Consider the following 14829-nt stretch of genomic DNA (forward strand, 5'->3'; position numbering starts at 1 on the left):
TTGCAACACTTCTACTATCTTTGCAGTATGGGTAGGGCTGGGCAGATTTCGATTCAAATCAAAAAATTGAATCGAATTGAGTTAATTCGGTTTAATCAGTTTGGTTCGGTGTTACATTATAAAAATTTTGGTTATTTCGGTTCGATTCTGTTTTGAAGAAAAAAAAATGGGTTAAACCGAACGGAATCGAATAGTAATTTATATGTTCAAATTGAATTAAATCGAACCAAATCGATTTTTGAATTGATTTATTTTTATGGGAAATTTATGAATTATATTTAATTTTATATATATTAATTATTTAATTTCATTGATTAATGGTTATTAGGTTCAAATCAAAGTCAAAATTAGACTAAATAAATTAAAAATCAAGTCTAAATTAAAAAATTAATCAAAAATTAAAATCGATCAATTTAAATCAAATCGAACTGAAATAGAGTGATTTGGTTCGATTCGATTTTTTATCAATTTTAGTTCCGTTCAATTTCCAAAATATATAATTCGATTTTTATAATTTAATTCGGTTCGATTCGATTCGAATCGAATGCTCACCCCTAAAAATGGGAATGGGAGTCTGTGTCAGTCTTGTCACTCATGATTGATGCTACTGTCTAATCATTCATCTAAGAAGCCAGCCCCAAAAGGTCAGCTTCTCATAAATAGCTAACTGGCATAACTAATATTAATTATCCAAAATGAGTCTCCTATACCCTTTTAAGCCCTATGCAAGCTGTATAATGCCCTTAGTTCCATTGATCATTTTCGATATATTCATTGTCATTGCTCTAGACAATCGCAACATGACAAAGAAATCTTTATAAAACACTAGCAAACTGAAACTCTTTGGGTTTTGGGTTTTAAGTCTTAACCTGCTATCACTAAATTACTAATTATTTTGCACATAGTCCCATGTGTTTCTATTGCTAACTATAACCTCCAATAGCTGTATATGTTGGTGATAAGTTGATTGGAAATCCCAACTTGTCAAAATAGTTTGCCTTTTGTTATTCATCAACACATCTCTTTAAAGCTGTAGTGATGGTAATCTCGTGCATAATGTCATCAAGTGAAGGAAGGAGAATTTGGACCAAATCTTAGATTAATTAATCATATGATTGCAATTGAAATTCTAAGTAGATGTAAGTACATATCATAGAATCTAATGACTATAAGCATTAGACACTTAACAGTACTTAAAAGAAAGATATATATATATATATATATATCTTAGAAATCATACAAAGATTCTCCTTTGAAAACTCCATCAATGGATGCCCATACCAATGAAAAAAGGTGTAGTTCTTTTTTTTCTTTTTTTTCCCTTTAAAGTATTACATATTTTTGGACCATATATGGTTGAAAATAATAATAATTTTGAAAGTTTAAATCCCCCAAGTGTCTCATCACATCAGCTTCAATGCGTTTGAATGCTCTGTCGATGCCAATCTTCTTTCCAAGACAAGCCATATTAAATTCATCGGTTACAATTCTCACCTCATTTCAGGACATCCTGCTGCTAAAATAGACAAGAAAATTACGAACAAAAGAAACAAAGGAAGTTTATGAGGTTCAGTTATCTGACGTATAACCACAACAATAGGAGTTGCACTCCCATTAGTTTAAATTAATAGAGCTTAATCGTAATGTTTGGGAGTAAGTTTTTGGAGGTTTGAGCATGAATTTTTAAAATAATAAGTTTATTTGGGAGGAAGGTTTTTTTTTTTAAAGAAATGTAAAATTTTTAAAGATTTTAAAAACTTCAAAAGCCTCACTTTTTAATCTACTAAATTACTAGGCCGTAAAGGTTTTGATATTTTCATTACATTATTTTCTTACCTTACTTTAAAAAAATCTCTATTTTTTAGGTTTTATTTGTCTCGTGAAATATAATTTGTACGTATAAAATGTTTTTCATAAAAATTATTTTTTTAGAAAATATTTTTATTGTCTGATTACAAAGTTAAACTGATGATATATATATATATATATATATATATATATACTCACACGCGCGTGTATATTTTTTTTATATTTTAACAAGATCATCAAAATTTAGAAAAATAATTTTGCTTCAAAAATGTGTTTTCATTTTCTAAAAATTATATTTTTTAAAGTTTTAATACGAAGACGAGGAGCGAGGACTCGAATTTGAATCTATTAGATATGCTTTTAGTGAAAACCTCTAAATATTTTGATATTCTGTAACAGTATATATGTACATCATTACACATTGCTTAGGTTGGAGATTAAACTTGAAGTTTAAACTCGAAAATTCATAGTTTTGAAAACACTTATTAGAGATGTCAATGTTCAAGCACAAGATTTGTTAAGGGTAAAACATAACCTTGTTTTCAAACATATTATAGTGCACGTATTCTACATACTTAACCGGTTATTAGATTGCACTTCTCATTAATTTAGATAAAATTCCAAGTTGGAGTTCTTTTTCTTTAAAAAAAAATTATATAGGGTGTTTGTTTTTAGTTGTAATTGAGTGTGGGGAATGGTGCTTCTTATTTATGGGTGAAAGAGATTATGAAGTGTGAGTGGGAATAATTGGGTAATAATTAGAAGCTACAAGAAACAAACACCCTAGAACTATAGGTATCTTGTTCACTAATTACAAAACTTTGGAAAAACTAGACTGATAGTGCACAAAGTTTCAAGCTTTTTTTTTTTTTTTTTTGGTTTCAAAGAAGTTTTCCCATTTTTTACAGTAAAGTCCATCATTCAATCTCTTATAAGAGAGAGATAGAGACTCCTCTGAGAAAAAAAATGGAAGTGGATGTTATTTATCAAGGAAAAGAATGACATCTCAAACCCAAATCACAGATTCTTTATCTTTTCCTAAACTTTGTGTCGTTTTCCCTGTGAATGTTGGAAGACAGAGAGAGAATGGACATGTATGAAAAGTGAAAGAAAGAAAAGAAGAAACCATGGTCAACCCAAAAAGGTAAAGCAGATATTAGTCAGAGGCACCTTCTGGTCTTGTTTGTTAGCATATTTGACAAGTGGTTCAGAAAATGACTCCATGCAATGTCTAACCACTGAGACTTCTCCAGAGAGAGACAGAATGAGACCCTGAGAGAGAGAGAGAGAGAGAGAGAGAGAGAGAGAGAGAACTACCTTTACCTGAAATATATGATGATCTTCTTGGATGGGAAGGAGAAGGAGAGAAATTTTAGATCAGAAATCAAGAAAGGGTTGGTTGACGGGAATGAAGCCTGGTCCGAGATTACATAGGGCTATATCTTTGAATTTTTCCAAGAAAAAAGAAACCCAGAAAAGAAAATTTCAAAGATGAAAGATCAAACCTATATCGCCTCGAGCCAAACAACATTCCCATCAACCTTAACCTCTTATAGCCAAAACCAACCAATATGATCCAAGGAGAAGAAGAAAATGGTATTTATATTGAGGGGAACGAAGCCTGGTCCAAAGCTTCCACTTCTTCTGCTTTCTTCTCTCCCCCACTTGTGAATGCTTAGAGCCAGCCAACATTCCCTTCAAAAACAACCATTAATGAGTTTTACTCTTCCTGCTAGAATCCTAAAAACCCTAATCCGTCTAGGTAAGAGAGAGAGCATACTTTCGAAAACCCTAGCCCACTTGGTTTTATAAAGAGTAAGGGTAACACCTTATGGTTTGATGATATCATATACGCTACAAAGCCCCACACAATCTCATACCGCGTGGTTATACTTCCTACCAAGAATTGTACTTAACCTGTTTTTTTAATTTCGATAATTAATTTAAGTTAAAACTATTGGGTACGAATACAAATATGGCTACAGAGAACTTGAACTCATATGAAAGTAAATTTATCAATTATTATATTAAATATTTATATATATAAATTTGTGCACTCTATATTACATTAAGTGACTTTATTTTTTTTAATTATTTTTTCATTTAATTTTAAGTTGAATTTAAATTTAAGGTTTTGAAACGACTCTAATATAATTGAGTTAAAAAAATTATTAGTAAGCAACTTTATCTTATCAATGAATTACATACTCATAATTATTAGAAATGGCAACAGATAAGATACTCGTGAAAATCACACTACCTAAACTCATTAATATTTTCAAAATTTAAATCCATCCTAAGCTTGATTAAAATTTATTTTTAACTATCCGAATTTATCCTAAATTCTATTATTATTACTGAAAAAATTCAAATCCATTTAATTTTATATATTTTAATTAATAATCTACATAAAAATTATTTTGATTAATAATTTATATTTAAAAATTAAAAAATTCAATAAAATATTTAAATTTCATTTTATATAAAATAAAATTTGTAAAATTTATAAATATTATTATAAAAAATACATATTTTATATTTAATGAGGTATTTATATATACTGGTTCAAGTAACAGATACTCAATATATAAAATTCAAACTTAATTTGAATCCATCATGGATATTATTTTTAAAACTCAAACCCATCTCAAATCTAATTATATATTACACAAACTCATGCTATTAGAGTTCGATCAAATCGAATACCCAATCTGTTATTATCCCTAGTGATTAACTAATAACGAATACTATACAATTATTAAAACTCTTAATGCATTAGACCAATGCGGAGCATGTTCTCTCTTAGCATAATTGAATTTTGATTGATAAAAAAAATGAATTCTCTTCCTAATTAATTGAAGTAACATAATTGAATACATATATTAAGATGAAATTAAATGAAAATTTCATTCATCACAATATTTTTTTTTACTGAGTAATTTTAAGGAGCATTTGGACCATGCAAATATTTCTAAAATATTAATTTCTATTTTATAAAAATAATTTTTTAATTAGAATTTTACCACATTTTCAATTCCTATTTATTGTTAACAACGTTGAGAACCAAATACGGTGAGTATTTATTATATTTTTTCCCCTTAATCTCATTTTGTACCATTTTTAAACATGAAAAAGAAAAGAAAAGTGTCGAAAAATCATATTAAAAAAAAATAAGAAGAGTAAATATAAATGAAAATAACTCATACACCGATTACTTTAAGATTGTGAGTTAAATATAGTATTAAGCTCATAATATGTTTTTCATAAGATTCATTAAGAAAGATTCTTTGCAGACGCTTTAAAATCTTCAAATCTTCAACAAAAAGTTTTATAGAAAGAAAAAAAAAACAATAGAATTATAAGGAAGCAGAAACACTTCAAATGGCATCAGCAGCATAAGAAGAGATTGAAGCTCACGCGCAGCGAGGCTGAGCAGAAGCGAGGGAGCAGGGTCCTTAATTGTGCATTTACTGAAACTGGTCTCTCTACTAAAAAGCTAACTCGAGTCGTAAGAACCGTACGCACCCACAAGAAACGTGCCGTTTAATCTCCAGCTCACCACCCTTCTATTACTTGCTACTGCCAGTCATTTAGACCTCTTCACCTGCTACTGCCGGTTGCACTTGAAGTTGTCAGGGGTAAATTACATTTATAGTACCTGAAACTTAAGAGTATAACATAAAAAATACTTCAATTTAAATTTTTAAAGTATTATCTTAAAAAATTTTTATTTTCTCATTTCAAACAGAATGCACTCCTTAGTCCTTACATGGGAAATTCCTTCATTAAATAAAGAATTTTTAATATATTATTTTTCATAAATTAATATACATATTCAATAGTAGTTCATGAAATTTTGAAAACCCTAGAAGAAGAAGGAGAGGAGGAAAACAATTAATTAAGCGCGTGAAGGAATGTCTCCCTTTTGAAGGGTAATTAATACTTGGCAGCCTCTACCACCTTATACATACATACATTACATTACAGACACAAAGGTAAATCCACCTCAATAATCGAAAATATATAAAAAAAAAATAAAATTTTTTCATCGGAACTCTCGCGCCCAGATCGGACGGTGAAGATTCGCCCATATAGTACGCCGAGTGGTGGGGAGAACGAGTACCACGTGCATCAATTTAATGCAGTCTACGTGCTGTCACCGTTTGTGTTTCAGTGTTTGGATTCCTTTCCTTCCCTTTCAAAAAAGAAAAGAAATCAAAGATTTAAGGAAGAGTTTAAAAAAACTATTTTAAATAATAAATTATTTAATTTGATATAAATTAAGATTTAATGATACATATTTATATTAAATTTTGAATTTTATAATTATTTTTTATATAATTATTAAGTAATAATAATAATAATAATACTCGACTACAAGCGGAGATGGAGGGAAAGAGGTGGATGGAAAATAATGGTATGATAATAAAGAGGCGGAGAGGGAAGGCAATCATGTGTTAATGATGAAAGGTGAAAGACGAGAGGGAAATAGATATATGTGTCTGTCAGATAAATGGCAGCTCAGGACTAGCCCTGTGGGTAGCTCCACTTTTCTTCTTATTTATGGAATTTGCTTTCAGATTTGAGTGATCAAGATGACGTCAGAATTCAATTATATTAATATTTATTTATGAAGGGCCAAGAACGAAAATTACTTCTCTAAATATTGTAACAAACCCAACAACTGATTGACAATTCATGCAACGTTCTGAAGGGGAGATGATTCTTGCCCTCGTTAATTAATTAGTAAACTTAATCTACAACTTAAATGGGTTTTGATAAATATTTTCATGGTTTAATCTACCAAGAACAGGAGGCATATTCACAGTTCAAGCAGCATAGCTAATTAATAGACTCGTCATATCAAAACCATTCTTGGGGTTGAACAACAGAACAATCCAGAACAACAGAACACCAAAACCTGGATTAACCATTTTAAAATCCTCAAAGTACAAATGAAAACAAGTAATCAAGTCCAACACATACATTTAATGTAAATGAATTTTGGTCCTCCAAGTAATTTTCTTGAGCCAAATGCTAATGACAACTTCGGCCGAGACTTGTTCTTGCTCTGGCTTAAACGTTCTTCCTCCTCTTGTTGCTTCTTCCTTCTGTCTTTGGAGATTTTGGTCCTCCAAGTAATTATTTTGAGCCAAATGCGAATGAAAACTTCGGCCGAGACTTGTTCTTGCCCAACAATTTTATCTGGTTTAAACGTTCTTCCTCCTCTTGCTGCTTCTTCCTTTTCATTGCTTCTTCCTTCTGTCTTTGAAGCTCTTCTAATTCTCGATATCGTTCCTCCTCTCTCTGCTGTTGCTCCAAAGCTTCCCTTCTCTGAGCTTCTTCCACCCTCCTCCGGTTCTCATCAAGCATTTTTTCCAACTCTTCTTCTTCTTTTCGAGCTTGTTCCTGAATATCAACAAAAATAAATAACAATCCAGAAATTAACACAATAGTAAAAACTATGATTTAGTTTGGTTAAAAGCTTCTCACATCCATCAAATCATCATGGGGGCCGAGAGAGATGGAACATCTTACTGATTATAAGGTGAAACAGTAAGACAAGATTAGATTTCTGAACAGTTATACTAAAAGAAACTAAGGGAGCCTGCTTGAAAGGTTCACAGGAAAATAGCAGAAGATAAACAGAAGCCATCAACCAAACTTGACAGTTCTGCTCTCACCTATACTAACATATTTCCTTCACTAAAATTATGCACTATTCTCTTTTCCTTCACCTATACTTGTACCCAACTTTGAACTGACCTGTCTTCTAGATACAAACAGCTATATTTTTGTCCAATCTCCAGTGGGTGATTGCACGCAGCAATGGCAAAAAGAAAACAAATAGAAATATATGCAAAAATATTTTTGATATGAACATTGGATAGTACCAATGCATTGTGAAGAGAAGCATACAGGCAGTGAACCTAACAAAGGCAACAAGATGGAGAACTGATTCACAGCAGTTTATTCACGTAAGAGTAGTTATTACCTCTTTTCTCCTAGCCTCAATAAGAGCAGCTTCTTTTTCTCTCTCAAGTTGAATGGCAACTTCTTCATGAAGTCTTTTCCTTCCCTCCTCCAAACGCCTCTGTATCTCCAGCTTGATCTCCTCAGAATTTAAGCTCTCTTCAACTTTCTTCTGTATAGCTTCTTCTACCCGCTTTGCTGTCTCCTCTTCAATCAGTTTTAGTTCTGCTTCCTGTTGACGCCTGAGAATAAATGAAATCAAGTTAGTCTAGAAAATGCTCACTCACTGACATGTGGAAGTTGTTGTCCTTATCAAACGTCCTCAAATCCACAAAAAATAAAACTCTAAAACATCAAATGACATTTCATGCTCCCTTATTTTTTTCAAATCACTTTTTAACTCTCTTTCTGTGCTTATTATTACCATAATAAATTGCAAACTAACCTTCAGAATGACAAAGGCACTATTATTATGTTTATGCATCATGATGAACTACAGCATACCTCTAACAGAATCCTGATCCAAACAAATGAGTATCAAAACTGGTGAACAGTAGATAAACGAAGCACCCAATTTCATCATCAAATATAACAAGTTGAACTATAGCAGTATCTTCCTTCAGACAAGCCTGTGGAGAAGAATGTCAAGTAACCTGCTGCAGCTTTAAAACTAATCACCGAAATAGTTTAATTCTAGCACCAAAATACAATTTGCAAATGAACATTTCTACGTGTTCTTTTTTTTTTTTTTTGGGTGGCACGTTAATAGTCAATGGCGCCAAGCCCTTAAGGCAATGACAAAAGCCAATAATTCCATGTTTAAACAGAACATATAAACAAGAAGAAACAAAGCCATAATGATGCATGTAATCAATGCAGATTGGGTATTCTAGAGGAGATAAGTTGAAGTGGGGAAGTTTGTGCCAAGAAGTGAAGTGATATGTTAGACCCATGGAGCAGAAAAAATACAATTATTTACTTTATTTAGCATGGTCATGTGTCACAAACCCAGCTTTTCTAGCTACATAAATCAAATTAACCTATAGTTAAAATTCTCTACTTTTCTACTTCACACTACATATATTATAGTTCATACCCTTTTCTTGAAACTGAGAAGTCAAATCAATCTCTCAGTGAATGGCTTAGGAAACATGTTATGCTTAATTGGCAATGGAAGCTTCTGAAGGAGCTCCTAAATGCCATCAACATAGAGTGAAGCTTGATGACCATTATTCATGTACACATTATAACAACGTGCAGTGTTAAAGAATACAACAGATTAGAAGGGGGAAATAATAAATAGAAATTCTTAATCCATGAAATATATTCTTTAAAAATTGGTTATTCTTTGCCATAAGATGTGAGAGTTAAAAATAATAACCAGGAGGTTAGATTGAAGGCAGAGAAAAGAAAAATGAATAAACTCGAGTTTATTATGATCTGATGCCTAAATAGTCAATGAAGTATTCAAGCATTTATAAGCATGTGAAGGAAGAAGAAGACTAGCATTTTATTACTTATAATTGTGGGAAAATATGCTTCCATTTAAATATCTTTCTTCAACCTTACTACAGTTGAAACATGTAAATGATGCAGCAATGATCTTGATAATGCAGATGATGATGACACAAAATATTAAGCAGATCATAACGAAAAAACATTAAATTGCACATGGTCTAGCAGCACAGGGAAAACTTATATAAAGCAACTAGCAATCAAATTGCCAATTATTTTAATTATTTTCACCCAGTACATGGCCAATCTAAAGCAATTAGCAGAAAACTTCATGTTTCAATGCAAGCCATTCGTTCACTTGCCTCCTAGGTTTTTTTTTTTTTTCTCGTCAATTTGGACCAGATTACACAAGCATCTCTTATCTCAAATAACTGCTATAGAGGCTCCTATTTTGCCAGGCTGCAGACTATTATCCTTCAGCTTAATAATACAACATACAGGGCCCAACATAATACCACTGAACACCATTATTCTAAGTCCCTCAACTTAGATCCAATAATTTAAATGATAGCAGTAAATTAATCCCTAAGAACACATTCTCTCCCGCTAAGTAAAATCCTTTCATAAATGTAGCCAAAAGTTAAATGAAACACAATTAACTGGAAAAAAATTAAAGTTAGATCCAATGCAAGGAAATAGAACTATGACAATGATCTGAACTAAATTGTCAATGCAACATATACCTCTTCTTCTCTTCTTCATCTTCTTTTCTCAAATTTTCACCAATAATTTTGCGCTCCAATGACGCAAGACTTGGACTAGAAGATTTACGAGCAGGAGACAATGAGGAACTCCTACTTCTTTGCCACTTATGACGCCTTGGAGTTGGAGAACGACTTTTACGATGTCTTGGAATTGGAGAACGACTTTTGCGACGTCGTGGAGAAATAGATCGACTTCTCCTTCTGTGTAATACAAAAGAAATTATTGAGTAACAGCAGCAAAGAGTGCACCAATAATGTACATAATAATTTGGAACCCTCCCACCATTTACAGCAATTAAAATCGAAGCAATACAGTTACCTCATACATTGTTAAGAATAACCATTGTGTGCTCCATCTTTTATCACATGAAGAAGCTAATATCACAATCAAGCAACAAAAGCACACCCATCAGCACCCATCACCTGCTCACCTCCCACCCCATATGATGAGAAGAAACTGAGTTTTTTAAATTTTCTGACAAAGGGCATGAATCCTATGGCACTTTTAAAGCTCTCTTTGTATTTTTCTCCAAAAGAATATATTTGGCATCTCTCTACCTTTCCATGCAAATGTTAAGTTCCCCAGAAGCAGAAGCCCATTGAAATATTGATAATTAATAGCAATTATTAGTTGAGAAACATAATCATTACAGACTTTAGACAAAATCAACAGTGTTTAACCCATTGGTATGGGGGTTGTCAAACATTAACTCCTATGCATCAAGAAAATACAGGAGGAATCCATGGAGAGAGGTCTTTTTTAAGAGCAAAATTTAATAAGCATGCCAAAGTAAACAATCAAATCATCCATTTCCCAATTCCCATACACTAAAAGAAGTAAAGAAAGAATTCCAAATAATGATAAGCTTCCATATAGAATCCAATTTAAAGTAGTGTTGTGTGGAATGCTCTCACTGAATTGCTAGGTGGTGAACTTTGACATATTAAATATGGGTTACACCACAGGAACTTAGAATCACATATCCAGTCCCTTTGAAAAATTTTCAACTCAACAAGCTCTTGAATGTCAAGAAAACTTGCCAAACGTTTTTAAATACAATAGGATCACAAATGAAGGACAAAAAATACATTTATTAAGATACCAAGACCATGTTTCACATTATGGGATTTTATAATCATACCAATGCCTGAAGTTGGCATTCAGTTTATCCAACTTAATCTTTTAAAAAATAAAATCAGATTCCATATTTTATCCAAGATAAAACTTTAAGCAAAATGATATAGACAACATGCATAAGAGAGGAAAATAGAGGACAGACAAGCACCAAAAGACCAATGGAGAAGGATAAGATGCGTACATAGCTACTTGAACAATTTGTATTTCCAACCAGCAACACAAATACATGAGCCGTTAATCTTTCTCACAATTCCTTGAAGATTAAATTAGATCAACTTAAATAGTGAGAACATAAAGTCATAAACAGGATCACCTGCCATAAGAATAGGATGAATATGGAGATGGGCTCCTATCCCTTCGGTTCCTCCTGCTATACCTATGCACCACTGGCGATGGTGAATGCCTTCGCCTGTATGAGGGTGACCGCGATCGCGACAAATCCCTAGGCATTTTCTATAAATTGACTACACAAAGTATCTGAGATCCAGATGAATTTTGCTCAATATCCAGCTTCAACAGCAAAAAAAAATTTCGTCCTGCAAAAATGAAAATGCTTTCAATTCAGTAATTCATATTACTTCAATCCATTGCAAAGTCTTTAATAAAAGAAAATCCAAAACAAAAGCAACCAATCCCTAAAACTCTCCACAGTTATGAAGATGATAAATTGAAACTATAGCAGACAAGAATTAGATTTCAAATGTTTGATTATATGCAACGTATTAAAAGCAGTAACATCACCAAAAATCATTAACAACTAAAAGGCTCAGGTAACCAATAGCCAAAAGTTACAAACTTTCAACAACAATCAAATGACAAAAACCAACAACAACATACTCTGGATAAATTAAAAGACAACAAATTTAATTGTGATTGAAAACACCAAACATTATATGCATACTAGGCTTAATCTCAGTACAAGGAACACATAAAATAAAATTCTGGATGTCCATTGTTTTCCTCAATTTCATCGAGAAGAAAACAAAGTTGGGTCATCGTATCAAAAGGAGCTGAACTAAACCCAATGAGCAGATGTACCTATCTCAAAATAAATCTCATCAAATATCCAAACTTGACGAGCGACCCACCGTTTCACCAAATCAAATTACTAATCCCTAGCAAGAGGAACAAAAAAAAATTAGAAATTTCCGATGAAACGAGAAATAAATAGAAGAAATTATAATCAATAGAGGATTTTAGAACAGAGTTCGTACCCAAATCTGGCAGGTGACGATAAACTTGAAGGGTCCTTCCCCAAAGCCAATAACTTTTTAGGGCATAAAAAGCATCCAATAACCTTCTCGTTAATTATTACCGTGAATTATTGAAAGAATATGATATCAGAGCAGTGATTATGAGAATTGTTAATTGTTAATGGTGGGCTTTTAAGACCCATGAGTTCTTTTTTTTTTTTTTTATAAAATTGTTGATTATGAAAATTTTATTAATTTATATAAAAAAAAATCTCACGTAAAAGTATATATATTATTTTTCTTAAAAAAATTTAATAAATAATATTTAACAAACTCTAAACTTATTTTTACAATTTTTTAATAAAATTTATCATATATAATTTACTAATTTAATATTTTTATATATAATTTTTTATTAATTTTTATATCTAATATAATATTATTATAATATATTAAATATTATTATTATTACAATATAATAAATTTTCTTTTTTATGATATATATATTTTATGTACACTTACAATTTTTAAATTAATTTAATAAAAATAAAAATATGTCAATAAAAATAAAAAAATTATATATATATATAAATAAAATTCATCATAAAAATTTTAGTATTATAATATTATTTTTTAATTAATATTTTATAAATATATAAATTTAACCATTTATTATTTTATTGTTTCATATATTTTTATGTTAAATTTTTTCAATAATAAAATTTTAATTTTATCAAGATTAATTAATTTTTAATATTTTATAATTTATATAAAATACATATAATTAATGTGAAAATTTTAAATTTTTATATAAAAGTAAATTAAATGTAATTTAGTATAATTTTATATAATGTTAATTTTTTTTAGTTATTTTCAATTTAATTTTTTTTTATTTGCTAATATATATTTGTCTGTGGAAATATTTTTCTCACATATAGACTTTGTTTTATATACATAATTACATATTATTTAAAAATTTCAAATTCAATATAATTTTATTATATATTATATACTATAATTAAATTTTTTTTATAATCAATAAATACGAATTTTTTTATAATGTTTTTCAATATATATATATATATTAATAAATGCACTAACGCAGTAAAAGAATTTTAAAAATATATCTATAATTAAAAATATGAATTTATTTTATATAAATATTATTTTAATAAATTTATGAGAAATTAAATTAAAAGAAAATTTTAAAAAATTAATAAAAGAATTCATATATTTGATTAACAAAAATTAATTTTTTGTATTTTTTTACATAAATTTACATATTATTGTATTAAAAATTTTTATATAAATAATTATAATTAAGATAAAAATAAAAATTTATTAGAATTCATTAAAAAAGTTATTCATATAAATAAAATGTTTTCTATTTTTTGTAAATAATATAAATTATTAAGGTATTTTTATAAAATTTTATTTTAAATTATATTATAATAAAAATTTAATTAAGTAAAATTTAAATACAAGTAGGACTAAGAATTTTATATTTATATAAACTCTAAAATTATGTAAACAATTAAATTTTAAGTTATAAAAATTTTAAATTTATATAAACTCTAAAATTTAATTAAGTAATAAAAATTATAATTATAAATACTATAAGTAGTGAAGGGCAATTTGGGTAAAACTAATATTTCTCTCTTCTTTCACACATTTATATATTATACAGATACATAGATTATACGTATTTTTTTACATGTGGAAACTTTTTTCAGTTAAGTTAATAAAATTTTCGTAATTTAACTAATTTGCAGGAAAAAGAATTATTTTATAAAAATCTAATAAGATAATTTATCAATCTATGTTAGCCTATTTTATTTTCTATAGTGAAATAGTCTTATTTTGTATAGAATAAGTAACCATACAATACATCTTTTTAAAAGGTTATTAAAAGAACTTATTCTTTTTTTTTTTTCTCAATCTTTACAATTGAATTTTCTCACTACCATAATTCTTTATCTCTTATTTTAAAATTATAATTTTATAAAAATTTATTCTAATTAATTTTTTATTAATCTTTATTTTTAAAATAAAGGAATTCATTTTTTTAATTTGAAAAAATTTTATATAAAAAAATAAAAATCAAACTTAATTACATGAGAATTTAATTAAAATTATTTATAGCAAATGATTTATTGTAAATAAAATTAATTATTTAGATTATATTTAGTAAAACATAATCATAAGTGTAATGTAATAGTAATTATATTGTATATTTTATGGTGATAATTACATAAAAAGAGAATTATCTATTTTGATTTATTTGATTTATTGTCACTGTTACCATTATCACTATTGTTACTACTATCATTTGAATATCACCACCATCACGCACCTATCATTATCACTATCACAATGCAGCTATTATTATTACATGGTTACCATCATTGCTATCATCATTCAATTACTGCAACCACCATTATCCAGCCATTGCTATAACCAGTCAATCATTATCATCATTATCTAGCAGCCACCACCA

The 14829-nt window shown here is 29.2% G+C and overlaps 1 protein-coding gene across 2 annotated transcripts; it reads right to left on the bottom strand.

The window, feature by feature from the left end:
• Positions 1-6630: 6630 nt before the first annotated feature.
• Positions 6631-12457, bottom strand: LOC110641747 (uncharacterized protein At1g10890). Of its 2 annotated transcripts, XM_058133710.1 has the most exons (6): positions 12354-12457; positions 12178-12254; positions 11453-11675; positions 9981-10202; positions 7805-8024; positions 6631-7218 (listed from the first exon to the last, which is right to left on the bottom strand). In XM_058133710.1, the coding sequence occupies exons 3-6, from the start codon at positions 11587-11589 to the stop codon at positions 6952-6954; spliced, it is 846 nt and encodes a 281-aa protein (XP_057989693.1). In that variant the 5' UTR covers positions 11590-11675; positions 12178-12254; positions 12354-12457; the 3' UTR covers positions 6631-6951. The 2 variants fall into 2 exon arrangements, with proteins under 2 accessions (XP_057989693.1, XP_057989694.1); XM_058133711.1 differs by lacking the exons at positions 12178-12254; positions 12354-12457 and having other exon boundaries at positions 10321-11601.
• Positions 12458-14829: the final 2372 nt, after the last annotated feature.

Source organism: Hevea brasiliensis, chromosome 14 (genome assembly GCF_030052815.1).
Source record: "Hevea brasiliensis isolate MT/VB/25A 57/8 chromosome 14, ASM3005281v1, whole genome shotgun sequence".
Lineage (NCBI taxonomy): Eukaryota > Viridiplantae > Streptophyta > Magnoliopsida > Malpighiales > Euphorbiaceae > Hevea > Hevea brasiliensis.

Excerpts from the sequence above, each read along its gene's own strand:
- LOC110641747 (XM_058133710.1), bottom strand. The coding sequence starts at position 11,589 with ATGCCTAGGGATTTGTCGCGATCGCGGTCACCCTCATACAGGCGAAGG. Across the intron at positions 8,025-9,980 it reads GATGAAGAAGAGAAGAAGAG|GCGTCAACAGGAAGCAGAAC; the intron begins GTATATGTTGCA and ends ATTTATTCTCAG. Across the intron at positions 7,219-7,804 it reads TTGAGGCTAGGAGAAAAGAG|GAACAAGCTCGAAAAGAAGA; the intron begins GTAATAACTACT and ends GTTGATATTCAG.